This window comes from Nicotiana tomentosiformis, chromosome 1, assembly GCF_000390325.3.
Source record: "Nicotiana tomentosiformis chromosome 1, ASM39032v3, whole genome shotgun sequence".
NCBI lineage: Eukaryota > Viridiplantae > Streptophyta > Magnoliopsida > Solanales > Solanaceae > Nicotiana > Nicotiana tomentosiformis.
Window position 1 is genome coordinate 45,597,348 of NC_090812.1, and position 14,989 is coordinate 45,612,336.

Below are 14,989 nucleotides of genomic sequence, written 5' to 3' on the forward strand. Positions count from 1 at the left end.
TTTAGGTTCAATAAGAGATAAAAAAAAAAAGCATCAAAAGCACAAAGATTCTTCAAAGAATATCTGGTTTTGATTTCAGAGGTTGGATCAGTGATTATGTTCTCAATGGGATGAGAACTTTGATAATTGTAAGGCTTCACAACCAGCTGGTTTCCCCTAGATGTTCCTTCAATGTTTTGTTGCTGAGGAATAGGTTCACGGACAGGTTCCCTCGAGGTTTAAGGATCAGTTCCTCTTTGTTCAGTTCCCCCTGTCATGTTGCCCTGGGTGGAAGGACCTGTTCCATCACTTGTTCCTTCCTCTGGTGTAGCTTCAGTCTGGGCTGTAGTTTCATTTGAATTTCTTACTAGCCCAATTGCTTCATCATCATGTTCCTGCCTCTCAGAAAGAATGCTAGTTTCATCAAAAATCATATGTTAGTTTCATCAAAAACCACATGTACACTTTCTTCTATACACATAGTTCTTTTGTTATAAATCTTATAAGCTTTACTATGTGAAGAATATTCCAAGAATACTCCCTCATCACTTCTGGGATCAAACTTACCTAGGGAGCATTTACCATTATTGTGCACAAAGCACTTGCATCCAAATGCCCTAAGATGGGATATATTTGGCTTTCTCCCTTTAAGTAACTCGTAGGGAGTCTTCTCAATAAGAGGTCTAGTCATGCACCTATTTATGATGTAGCAAGCAGTGTTCACAGCTTCTGCTCAGAAGCTAAGGGGCAATTTACTAGAAAGAAGCATAGTCCTAACCATTTCTTCCAATGTCCTATTCTTTCTTTCAACTACTCCATTTTGTTGTGGAGTCCTAGGAGCAGAGAAGTTATGATTTATGCCATGCTCATCATAAAATTCAGCAAATTTAGCATTCTCAAATTCAGTACCATGATCATACCTAATTGATGCAAGTTGATTACCTAGTTGTTTCTGAGTTTTTCTAACAAGAGAAGTGAACATGTCAAATGCTTCATATTTAGATGTTAAAAACAATGTCCAAGTAAACCTAGAGTAATCATCAACAAGCACCATAACATATCTCTTACCACCTCTGCTCAATGTTCTCATTGGCCCACAAAGGTCCATATGGACCAGTTCCATCATCTAGTGCTTACCATTTTCTTGCTTTTGAACGAGGATCTTACCTGCTTTCCCCTTGCACAAGCCTCACAAACTTTATCTTCCTTGAACTTAATGTTAGGCAGCCCTATCACTAAGTCCTTGGAGACTAGTTTGTTGAGTTGACTTAGACTGGCATGTCCAAGTCTCTTGTGCCAAAGGAGGGGATCATTATCCAACACACTTAATCAAGTGATTTCATTATCTGAAAGTGTGGACAGATCCACCACATATATGTTGTTCACTCTTTTACTATCTTGTCAGTGGTAAGATTAATCACAAAGCATTTTGTAGAGGTGAAGGCTACCATGTTACCTCTATCACACAATTATGATACACTTATTAGACTTTACTTCAGTCCATCTATCAAGTAAACATTCTCAATAGAGTGAGAATTAGTCTTACCTACTTTTTCAACCCTAATGATCTCACATTTCTTTCCATTTCCAAAGGAGACATTACCTCATTTAAGGTCCTCAAGTGAAAGGAAGTGGTTCTTGCTTCCTGTCATGTGTTTTGAGTAGCCACTATCCATGTACCATATTTGGCTGCTCCCCCTCACTTGGACCTGCAAAAAGAAATCAAGGGTTAGTCTTTGGATCCCAAACTAGTTTGGGTCCCTTTCTATAGGAAAAAGGATAAATTAAATTCTTTTTAGCCCAACTTGGCAGCCTATTTTTCCATAGAATAAAAATTTTGTTCTTTTGACTTGCCTTTTCTTTTGCAGTGCATTCCCTCTTATAGTGGCCAGTGTTATCATAGTGTGTGCAAATCTTGTTCTCAAGGAGTGTGAGGTACTTGCTTTTGGGATCCCACTTAGGTGTAGAGCTCCCAAAGCCAAGTCATCTTTTGTTGCTACTATGATGTTCTTGTAGCCATGAAAGTGCATTAGAGAACCTGTTCCATTTACAAGTTCTGTCTAGCTCATGCTTGACCTTGTTCAGATCCTCCTTTAGGACTCTTACCTCTTCAGATCCTCCTTTAGGACTCTTACCTGTTCAGATCCTCCTTTTAGGACTCTTACCTGTCCATCCCTCTTATACAACTCATCTTTCATTTTTCCAACATTTTCTTCAAAAGTGAGTAGTGTGTGATCAACTGTCTTTTTACCTGTTCCTAATTTCAATTTTAGATTTTCAGATCTAAGTTCTAGGACAGTTATGTTAAGTGCATGAACCTAGTTCTTCAACAAAATATTTTCACTTTCAGTTTCACAAGCCCTAAGTTCCAGGTTTTTGCACTTGGCTCTCAAGATCACACATTCTTTCGACAATTGTTCCTTTTCATTATTCACATCTTTAGATTCATCAATTAGCTCTAGTAGTAACTCAGATAACCTTTCTTTAGAAAAAAAAATTTAATCTTGTCTTTTAGATGAAAGACACTTACCTCAGTTACTTCATCAGATTCTCCAATGGCCATAAGTGCTCGTTCATCATCATCATCATCATCTGAGCTTTCATCTGAGCTTTCTCCCCAAGCAGCGACCATAGACTTGGTTATTCCTTTGTTGTTACTTTTCTTAAGTTGAACTTGTTCTTTCTTTTTGTTCCTTCGTTCAACTCTTTCCTTCTTCCATTCAATTTCTCACAAAGGCTAGTTTTTTATGTGATGATTAGTTTTTCCACACTTATAGCAGCTATCATTGGTTTGCTTCTCAGGAGATTTTGCCTTGTTGTAGCTTCCACTTCTTGAAAACCCCTTTTCTCTCCTCAGGTACTTCTTGAAGTCTTTGGTGATCATAGCTATTTCATCATCTTCCAGATCAAAACCTTCAGTAATTCTGAGTGCCAAGCTCTTTTCCTTCTTAAGTACATCCATTTACATGGTTTGTCTCCTAAGTTCATAGGCAGTGAGATTCCCAATCAATTCATCTAGTGGGAGAGTGGCAATCTTCTTTGACTCCTAGATGGCAGTGATCTTGCTTTCCCAAGTGATTGGCTAGACCCTAGTAAGTATCTTCACAACCCTTTCTTATTCAGGGATAATCCTTCCAAGAGATTTTAGTTCATTTGTTAATGTAGTGAACCTTGTGTACATCTCCTGAATGGTTTTCCCATCCTTCATAACAAAGTTCTCATTGTGAGAATACAGTAGAGTTCCTCTGGATCTCTTTACATGAGTCGTTCCTTCATGGGCCACTTGCAGTGTGTCCCAAATTTGCTTAGTAGTGGAACAACCTTGGATTCTACTATACTCATCTAGACCAAGCCCATAAACAAGCCATTTTTTGGCTTTAGCATTCTTCTCCCTCTTCTTCAAGTCCTCAACATTGCAATCCGCTCTTGTTTTTGGCACATCTACTCCTTCAGCACTTTTCTTCAAGCTTGCCAGTGGACCATCAGTGACAATGTCCCATAGCTCATAGTCTTCTCCTTGAATGTGATCTCTCATTTTGCTCTTCCACCAAGAGTAGTACTGGCCATTAAAGAGTGGTGGCCTATCAGTGGATTGCCCTTCCCAGTTTTTAGGTGGTGCACTCATCTCGATCTTCTCCTAAGGTTTTAACCTCTTCAAGGATAACCTGCTCTGATGCCAATTGATATTTTATACTTTAATACCCTCACAAGAGGGGGGTGATTTGTATGGTGTCCAATTTTTTTGTGCACAGATTATAGAAGGACCTGGTTCTTCTATATGTTCCTTATATTACTATTGCGGAATAATAAATGCAGAAAATAAAGAACACGAGTATTTTTACGTGAAAAATACCAGGCTCAAAAGGTGAAACAACCACGACCTACTACCCAGTAGGATTTTTCCCAACACTTCACTAAATTACTGAGCCAAAAATAGCATTTACAAAACTCTTTGTAAACCTAAGGATTACCTCTAACCCTTTGTAGCAACCAGCCTCAGACTGTTGCGACAATTTCAAGTGAACTCTAACTTGAATACTACACTTAGAGTACCTAGTACAAATGCTTCTAGAGAAAGTTGAAAGGTACAACTCAAAAGTCCTACTACAATTGAACTAGAATAAAAGACAAACACTTGGAACTGGTTCTTCTATTTGGTTCATCTACGGTTCGTGATCTCGTCCAATTTTACACCTCAATGCAAGGTTATGAAAACAGTCGATGCAATAATAATATCCAACAAGAGTCAGGGTCGAATTCTACAGGGAGCTATATATGGGAGTTAGTAGTATATATCATAGCGTGAGAGTTTGAATATCTAAGTTTACTCTTCCACAAAATAGGGTTGTGGTAAAGTCTAATTTAAAACTACAATTGCAAGTTAGGAAATAAAACTAAGAGATTGTTTTTGTTATTTTTTCAAATGTTGTAAAAAGCCTAGGGCTATGACCTTCACCTAGCTGTTTGCCTAATGGGATATAAACCTTAATGCCTGTTTTATTGATCGGGATGTATTATAGCTATCAACACTCAATTACCCATTCAATACCTCTAAGTCAGAGAGTGATTTTGACCAATTTGGCTTTCTCAAGTCCAAATGGGTATTGAACAAAACGGTTGATAAAAGCTCAAGTCGGGTTATTACTATCTCTAGGTTGAATCCTTTAATTGGGATTATCAATCTCTCGATTGACCCAATTTCTTGTTACCCAAGTTTTCCTAGACTAAGTCTCTCTTTCTCAAGTAGAGACCAAGTCAAATAGGCATGAACTAATGTTTGAAATCATTAATTCCACAGCTAAAAGTAAGAACATGGCTAAATAATAAACATCCAACCATAAACAAGCATTAAATCAGACACCCATTAAGTTTATACAGTAGGGTTGGGTCACAACCCTAGTAAAAATCTAGCTACTCATGCTTGAAATGGAAGAAATAGAAGAATAAATGATAACTAAACTCATATTGCAAGATCAAAATGATAAAATCTAATCTAAAATAGCTCAAAATATGAAAAACTACTAAAAAGAGTAAAATAGAACGGCTACTGTAGCAGCTGATGTCAAAAGTTGACCTAAAAATATGAAACTCATCTATTTATACATAGCTGAAAATTTCGGATAAAAATACCCTTCGGGGGGGTTCTATGGCCGCACAATTCCATGTGCGGTCCGCATTTTTCTTCAATTTTGTCAGGATTGGAAGTCTGCGGCCGCATAATTCTAATTTGCGGCCGCAATGCACTCTTTCTGCGGTCCGCACTTTTACATGTGCGGCCGCACCTTGCTCTTCTACGGTCTGCACTTTTACATGCGTGTCTACATAGCTCTTCTTCTGCGGCCTAACAATTATTGTGCGGTCCGCACTTCTGGGGGACTTGGAATGCACCTTCTCTGAATTTTGCTCTGGCTTAGCTTTCGCGGCCGCACAATTCATGTGCGGACTGCACTTTGCACCAAACTCTGATGGCTTTTCCTTCATAACCTGCGGCCGCAGATGATATTTTGCGCTCCGCACTTCTGAGCTTTTGTGCCTTTTATGTTCTTGAGTTCAGATTACTCATTTTTGAGTTGGATTTCATCTCGGTAGTTCATTTTCTAATATTCCTGCAATTAAGCACATTTTATTAGTTTTCGGGAACACAATTAAACACTTTTGGACTAAAACAAAAGCTAAAAGGCGCTAATAAGTAGTCAAAATCTCTACTTATGAGTTCGGACACTTGAATCACACAAGAATTATTTGCAAAATGCCTTGCTATTTTGCTCTCAACTCTCGTTTAACTTCAGTGTTTATGCGTGTCTATAAAATATGAACATCCTGCAAAAAGTAAGTTCAGAAGTGGAGCCCGAGCGAATCTTTATGCAAAACGTTATGTGCGTTTAACTAAACAATGCACAGTATACGCGCCCAGGTACGCGCCCAGCTGGTCCCTTGTGCGGCCGTACATTTGCGACAGTGATACTACCCTTGATGCCTGACCAGATGCACGGTTGGGCCTTCAGCTGCGTGGAACTGCACCCGGAAAGCCGTTTTAAAAGCCCTACTTCGTCCCCCACACCCCAAAACGCGAAAACTTGCTCTAGAAAGGGAAGCTCTTAAGAACCTAACTCCCCCAAGGTCCCTTCATCATTTAAGGTAAGTTCTAATGATGATTTTAAGTTAATTTTAATTCTCAAACACCTTATTAACATGGGTAAACCCTCCAAATTATTAGATATTCTTTTTGGACATCATTGTTGAGAAAAGAAATCCTATAACTCAAATTCAAGAGGATTGAACGTCAAAAGGTAATATCTTCATCCTCTAATTGATTATAGAATTGGATTAATGATTATAGACTCTAAGTTCATGAGATATGAGTTGATGGGTTTGATAGAAAGGCATGAACGGTTATAGGTTTCGATTGTTGATTATTGGTTAAGGGTGTTGTTTATCTTATGGGTGATGAATGATATTGATTATAAAAAAATTGAGATTTTAGAATTTATCTAGGAGCAAGAGAATGGGTTATCGGGTGTAAACACACTATTAATGATGGCTATGAGGCTTTACATCTATAAGGTGTTTGATAAAATATAAGTAACCAAAACATGACTATTATTGCTAATATGGAATCCTTTTGACTTGTATTGATATAAATTAAAGTTGAAAGAATTGGCGAATGTTGTATTACGCTCAAGAACAGGAAGTTAAGGTATGTGAGGCTATCTACGTTTGGTAATGTTAATGATTCTTCCTACACTACGTTTTTTTTACGACATTACTAATTGCCTCTGAAATATAGTTAAGCTTAGTTCCTTGAATAGTTGTAGAACTTCTATTCTCTAGCTTCGTAACTCGTTCATGACTTTCATTATGAATGTTGTGAGCTTAGTGCGTAATCAATATAGACTTAGGTTTGATGCCCCTGAGTCTCAATCTAGATTACTCATCATGTCATAAACAGTTGAAGTTTCACTTTTCATAATTAGTTCATGAATACATGTCTCAGCCTAGTCCTATTCAGTATTCCAGTATCATGTAACTCAGTATGATTCAGTATTTCAGCATCACATATTGCAATATGATTCTTAGTTCCTGAATTTAAATCCCTGAATGTTGAACACCTGTATTTGGTCCTGAGTCGTAGTTTATGCTTTATGCATGTTTGGGCCTGAGGTCGTAGCTTATGCTTTATGCATGTTTGGGCCTGAGGCCGTAGTTTATACTTTATGCATTTTTGGGCCTGAGGGCGTAGTAATGTATATGTATACTTGGGCCCGAGGCCATAGCTTGTGCACATATGTATATTGGGCCCGAGGCCGTAGTTTATTCAGATAAACATGTGGTTCATTATTCAGAAGAGAGAGTATTCATATCCTTACTTCCTTTGTTCAGTTATCAGTTATCATTTCAGTTTCAGCAGTTATCATTTCAGTTTCAATTATCAGCTCAGTTTTAGTTACAACATTTATAGTTCTTTCTTTTAGTTGTTTTACATACCAGTGTAGTTCAAATGTACTTACGTCCCTTTCACACGGGGCCTGCATCTCACGATGCAGGTAATAATTTACAGGTTGACTATTCAGAGCGCTAGAATTCTCGTACCAATTATTTGGTGAGCCCCAGTTCTTTCGGGTCATTATCATTACTTTATAGTCTTCAATATTTTTAGACAGATAGTGTTTTCAGTACTTCATTAGAGGCTTCATAGACAAGAGTAACAGTTAGACAGAGTCACAGGGTTTTTATGTTAAGCAATATTTGCTACAGATATGTTTCAGAATTATATTAGTGTTTTTGCACTTGATTTATATCATTCAGACTTTCAGTATATCAGCATGTGTTATCTTATCTTCCGTATTCAATATGTCATGATATAACATGTTGATTCAGCCAGCCAGTTGGTTCGCTTGGTCGTATGTAGTCAGGCACCGGGTGCCATGTTACGTCCAGGCCCAGACTCGGGGCATGACTTTTTTTTTCAGTTTGACTCAAATTTAAAGTTGAAATACTGTTAATATCAAACTTCACATAAGCAAGTTCTTTATTCTTCAATCTTCTGGCCATCTCTGCACCACCACCTCTTTTAGTACTGAGCGGTCATTAAGGGGACTTAGTTTGTGACTCAAGTTGTTTCCGGCTCGACGATGAAGCTTATTGTACATGCACCGCCTATGCAAATGAATTTTGGTTATACAATTGTGTATTTTGGAAAAAGATATATAATAGCATCCCTTACTTATTGGTATGTTTTGATTTTGGTCCTTGATATATGACAAAAACAGATTAATCTTCAATTGATTGAAATAAATATTTAGTCCTTTTACGTTAAAAAATAAGTCATAAATAGACTATTTCTAGACTATATATTATAGTCTCATTATGGAGTTATAATACACCTTTAATACTATGACACATGGGTAATCAAATGCTGTAACAGTAAATAATCCGGTAAAAATTTAAAGATTCATAATTAGAAGGACCAAAAGTGCAGGTTTCAATTAATAAGTTAAATATGCTTAAAACTGAGACATTATAAGGGCCAAAATCAAAGATTGTCCATATTTGATCGAGGGACTAAAACGAAAATTTAGATGTTAATGTGTATGGATCGGACCAAGTTATTTCTAATGCTCATTATACTTGCTCGTTTTAGTATAGTATGCATGGGGCAAGGAATATTTGAGAATTCGAAAAATATTAATTAGGTATTTTGTGATGGAAACTTCTATAGCTATTAAGAAACCAATTTTTTGTCATTAAAACATGTGAAAAACACATTAGGTAGCCACTTTTAAACATATTGTTTAAAATATATTTAAAGTTTACAATGTATTTAAAGATTAGCCAATTTCGTTCAAATTTCAGGATACGGCGTCCTAGAGTTTAAACCTTAAAATTCAAACTTTAGAACATCTTGTCTTAAAGTTCAAAAATTATGTCCTGAAGTTCGAATCTTATGTCCTGAATTTTAAATTAGTGGTTCAGAAATTCAGGACACTTAGTTCTGAATTTCAAATTAGCAGCTCAAAAATTCATGACACTAAGTCCTGAATTTTCAAATTCAGGATACTTAGTCCTGAAATTTGGAAAAATTGGCAAATCTTTAAATACATTGTAAATTATGAATATATTTTAAATAGCGAGCTTAAAAGTGACTATTGCTGCACTGCCCCTTAAAACATATAAGAAGCCTAACCACATATTTCGAGATGAATGTAACTGTGAATTTTTGAATTTGTAGGCTAATATGTGAGCGCAATTACATATTTAATTTTTTTGTTGCAACAATATTAAATTTTTGTGGCAATATATCACCTTGTAGCTACATTAACACTGTAAAGATAGCTACATATTTAATTCATCGTGATAAAAGATAAAACCATTTGCTATAAGTGTATATTATTTGTGACAAGTTTTGCCATTAATATGGATACATGGCTACATGCCTCCACCATAACTCTTTTATAGCAATTAGTCTTATTAATGGGATCATGTAAAGTTTGTATTTGACTTTTCGTTACACTATTTATTGCTACGTCACATTATATTTTGCTAGTGTTTGGACATAAATTTGATTTGAAACTTTAAAAAAGAATTTTTGAAGTTGTATTGAAAAACAAATTCTGAAAGTTGTCGTTGTATTTGGACATGCATTTTATTTGAAGAAAAGTTGAAGTATTATAAGAGAAAGAAAAAATTTCACCCAAAAACTGCCCTAAATCAGTTTTTAGGAACTTGAAAATTTTTGAATCTTTTTTCCCAAAACATGATCATATTTCATAAACAAACAATGTTTTTAATTTATTTTTTTTAAATGAAGCCAAAATCTATGGCCAGACGGGAGCTTTGTCATTGTGACAAAAATGTTTTGCCATGTAATGTGTTACTCCATCTGTTTCAATTCAGATGACACACTTTCTTTATTAGTCCGTTGCAATAAGAGTGACACATTTTTACAATTGGAAATAATTCTACTATAAACGCTTTATTTTATCCTTAATGAGAAGTTTTTATAACCACACAAATGTCATGGTCCTACAAAGCTAGCTTTTACCGCTTAAGCTTTTAAGATCACAAGTTTAAAAAGTCTTCCTCTTTTTTTTTTAGACTAAAAGTTTCACAAGTCTTCCTCTTTTTTCTTAAACTTCATACCGAGTCAAACTAATTCATCTGAATTGAAACGGAGGGAGTATAATATATGCATCCCCTAGCTGTAGCTAATTGAACCATTAGCTAGCAATGATGTTACACCTTTCAATATATGTTATTCAATTCTTATTTGCGCCAAAATTAGGTCAAAATTTCTTCTTAATTAAACTCTTGAACTTTCTCAAATATAGAGGATTTGATCCGATTGAAAGACGTTTGTTTTTTTCAAGTTCGTCAACCCTTTGAAATGATTAATACAGATTAGCAAAATATATACATGGCCCTTCATAAAGTATTAAGACTATCGCAGATAACCTTTGGATTTTTCTCGATGTTCACGTAAGAATCATTTTACAAAATAAAACACAAGAAATTAATAAAGCAATTATCTGCACCACATGATAAATCTATGGACTGCTTCCTAGCTCGTTTCAAAAAGGTTATCTTTTAACCCTTTCATTATATTAATATAATAGAAAAACTAACAAGATCGTACGGTCAAGAATGAAACAAATCAAACCGACGGATTACAATGTGACATACAACTACGTACTATGGCCAAATATAACTTTAATTTAAAAAAAAAATCAATTTGTAACTCTCTCCACTATATTTTCTTTATTTTTGAGTTGAAAACTAAACACAATTTTTATTCTGCATGTCTTTATTTTAGTGCACCGCACTGATTTAACACAATAATATATGGTGAAACCAAGACAAGACACAATATAAAAACTTGTTCCAGCGATGGAGCAATTCTTTTTCAAGAACACAATCCTTTGTCACTGTCATCGTTAAATGCTTCAAGAGCCTTACCAGCTAAACTCAAAACTCGAAAATCATCAGAAATTCTAGCACCCATTTGAGTGTAAAACTGAATTGCACTTTTATTCCATTGCGAAGCGATCCAATCAATGGAAGAAAACCCCATTCTTGCAGCCTTCGACGCAATGGTAGAAAACATCCATTTTCCAAACCCTTTCCCCCTATAACACTCCCTTATAAATAAGTCCTCCATGTGGAAAACCGGGTTGTCGAAAAAACTAGAGAAGCATGGGTAGAACATGACATATCCAGCAATAAAAACATCATCTTGCTGATTTTTGACATCTCTGAACTCCTCTGACTCCTCATCTATGAGGGGCATATTGTCGAGATCAATTTCCTTCACTCCGAGGAGAACACCCTGGAGATTTTCATCAAAGTCAGCAGACAGAGGCAGAGGCGGCTCAATGAAATTGATGACCTAAAATCATATACGAAGAAGGCAAAATGACTAACTTTCTATGGTTTAATCAAACGAGAATAGCTAGGTTTAGGAAAGTTGAGTTGAAAATAAATTTGTAGAGGAAACATGAGAATCCAAGATTTACTCTCTCATTCTAATTACAGCCTCAACCAAATTTAATTTATTGAAAGCGTACAATTTGGAACCTTTTATTAACCCAATTACTTATACAAATTACTACCTCCGTTCCGGTTTATATGAACCTTTTTCCTTTTTGGTCCGTTCCAAAAAGAATGACCCATTTCTAAATTTGAAAACAATTTTGCTTGAACTTACAATTCTACCCTTAATGAGAATCTTTTATAACCACACAAATACTTTGGGCCCCTTTTTAAATTTTTTAGGATCACAAATTCCAAAAGTCTTCATTTTTTCTTAAACTTCGTGCTCAGTCAAACAGGTTCACAGAACGGAGGGAGTATATGTTAGATACAAATGCAGCTCTAATATTTTAATTATTTGGGTTCAAGTAGGGTTCCAAGTTCCAACCACTAAACTCATCACCTTTTTTGAGTTCTGGATTCATAATGCAATATTTTCAGCACTTCCAGTGGATTTTACACGGATAAAGTCAAATTTAGGCTAAAAATTATGGGTTCAAATAAAAACAACTTTATACTACTGGATCAGCTCTTGGTTATGTATAAGACTTTGATCTCTTTGTCACAATTTATGTGATGGTGTTAGATTGGGTGTGAAGTTTAACAAAAAAGGACAAATTTTTGAAATTTATAGTCTAAAACAAGCCATAAATATTTATAGGGTTATAAAATGCGAAGTTTAAATTAAAGTTAAATTATTTTTAAATATAAAAAAATATGCATAAAGTAATCATTTCAATGGCCTTGCATTGGAGTCGACCTTGCACGTGGAATAAGGAAACTGATAAGGTGAGACTTCGAGTACAAGTGCAGTAACAGGACTAAGATGAGGGAATTTAGGCTTAAATAGCGCCGAGGCAATGGAGTTCTCAGTGGATTTAAGGAGATGAGTAATGTTGTGGTAAGCAAATAACTGTTGCATGAGTTTGTATATGTGTGGGACGTCGGATTCAGTGGCTACTCGAATTCTGGCAAAAAGTTTTTGGTCGAAGGTTTTTCCATTGTTAGGTGATGAAATAGGATCAGTTGGAAGGTGTGGAGCTGAAGCCATGGAATATGATATACTATGATATTTTTAATTTAGGATGTCGATCGTACGTGGTCGTGTACTTCAGGTTGTGATTGCCATCTTGATATATTGTAAGCCTTTTTATAGATTGCAAATGCATGCATGCAATTACCAAAATGATGCAGCTTAGCTTATCGTACAATTCCCAAATGGGAGATCATGTCCATTTCTGAATTTTCTGTGCACCTTCATCTCGGACTGCCACGTCATGTAGTCATAGCAGTCAGATTTTGACGAAAAATAGTTCACCTTCGGTTTTAGCAAAGAGTTTGCACTGGCTTAATTTGTTTCTATGCGGAAACGAAAATTACTTCATCTTACTCTCTTTCGACTTTGGGTAGTTGTTTAAGTGCATTGTAGTTATGCCGCACTAGTAAATGGTCAATTGAGAAGAAATAGTACAATCTCAAATTAGTGCCTACATAAACCTGATAAATGAAAAAAGAGAAAAGATTAGAGAAAAAACAAAAAAAAGAGAACTTCATGCAATTATTCCTACTTATTTAAATCGTTTTAGCCCCTTTTCTTTCCACCACCTTTCCTTATACAAGACGGAAGGACGCAAGCACTTGAAAAATCGTATAACGACTCATGACAAAGGAAATAAAATTTAAGAAGCTAAAATAATGTTAAACCCACCTAAATAGTACTGTATTAATCATACAATCTTTCTTAAATTGTGTAATATCGGCTCGTAACGTTAAGCTAAACTAGCAATTATGAGCTTAGTTCTATTGATATTTCACAACATAGAAGGGGAAAATTAAACTAATTTATATATATTGTAAAATTTCACTTCATTCAAAATTTGATGTCCAAGTAAAATTTCAATAAAGGTTTAACTCGAAACCTACATGTATACGGTCGAAATCAGGCATGTCCGATTTCATAGGCACGAGGAGCTACCTCAAGAGTAAGCTCGTAATAGACCAGGTTCTAGCTCAATGGCAGAGTATGGAGCATGAAGATCGAAGTGCTCGCTGAAGATCGAGACTGAGCATGACCGACTTCGAGTAAGGCATAATAACGGAATGGCGAGATATTAGCAACCGACCGAAGATCTCAGCAGAAATCTCGGAATAGATCGAATCAAGCAGTTATTGATGCCAATCATGGGATTTGTTTCCGTTATTAGAATTGTACCTTATTTAGGATTCATCTACTATATAAAGAGGGGTCTCATTTATTTGAAGGAGGAAGATTTTGACTGATAAGAATATACACGAACTCTGCTCTCAATTTCACTTACTATCCATTAATATACATCGTTGTTTATTTTCTGTTCTTTACTGTTCTTGTTACCCAACCTCGAGACTATCCCGAATCGAGGTCGAAAGCACTGCTAGAATACTGGTTTGATTTATTTTACTATTCAGATTATCTATTCAATTCCTTTTTTATCAATTGGTATTGGATTAAATTACGTTTCCTTAAAATCACTAAATAAGTTTAATTGTTACTCGGATTTTAGGGTAAACAGTTTGGCGCCTACCGTGCGGCTAAGGATAATAGTGATTGTTAAGTACTGATTCTGGTAAAATGCACTATTTTACGCTTGTTCTTGTTGAGTGTCTATGCTTTCAGGTTAAAATATGTCAAACTCACAAAACGCATCCACACACGGTGACAATGGCCTCGGATTCCACGATGAAAATGAAAATGTGATCGCTCCAGGAGTCGAGGTGCCACAGGCTAATCTCGGGGCAACACCGGTTGCCAACCCAGTCGATGTCAGTTTGCACGTTGCTCTAAACGCGAACCTAGGCGCAGATCTCGATGGGAGTGTACGCAGAGAAGGTCGATCTAGTGGCCAAGGAACACAGGGCAGAGGAGACGAAGGAGTCAGTCTCCAATTGATATTCGAAATGCTTCAGGCTCAGCAAGCCGGTATTGCTCAGTTACAAAATCAACATAGAGCTCCGAATAGAGTCAAGCCGGAAATTACTTGTCGTATCGAGCCAGTACCAGAAAGGTCGAATGGTAACGAATCGGGGACTAATCATGTGGTAATGAAAATGCTTGAGGAGCTCACCAAAAGAATTGAATCAGGGAAGAAGAGAATCGAAGCCAACGATAAAAAAGTGGAGACATACAACTCTCGAGTTGATCAGATACCAGGGGCACCGCCAATCTTGAGAGGGATGGATTCGAAGAAGTTTGTACAAAAGCCGTTTCCTCCAAGTGCGGCTCCGAAGCCTATTCCAAAGAAGTTTCGTATGCCAAACATACCCAAATACAATGGGACTACCGATCCCAACGAGCATGTTACTTCATAACATGCGTCATCAAGGGTAACGATTTAGAGGATGATGAAATTGAATCCGTGTTGTTGAAAAAATTCGGAGAGACCCTTTCGAAGGGAGCAATGATTTGGTATCACAACCTGCCGCCAAATTCTATCGATTCATTTGCCAT

General features: G+C 36.3%; 2 protein-coding genes across 2 annotated transcripts; both read right to left on the reverse strand.

Moving 5' to 3' along the window:
* Positions 1-3,094: 3,094 nt before the first annotated feature.
* On the reverse strand, positions 3,095-3,514 carry LOC138906381 (uncharacterized). The gene has a single exon (XM_070195013.1). It carries the CDS (start codon positions 3,512-3,514, stop codon positions 3,095-3,097), a length of 420 nt encoding a protein of 139 aa, XP_070051114.1.
* Positions 3,515-10,879: 7,365 nt separating this feature from the next.
* LOC104108749 (tyramine N-feruloyltransferase 4/11-like) lies at positions 10,880-12,556 on the reverse strand. Its single transcript, XM_009617868.1, has 2 exons — positions 12,311-12,556; positions 10,880-11,362 (listed from the first exon to the last, which is right to left on the reverse strand). Exons 1-2 carry the CDS (start codon positions 12,554-12,556, stop codon positions 10,880-10,882), a joined length of 729 nt encoding a protein of 242 aa, XP_009616163.1.
* Between the last annotated feature and the right edge of the window lie 2,433 nt (positions 12,557-14,989).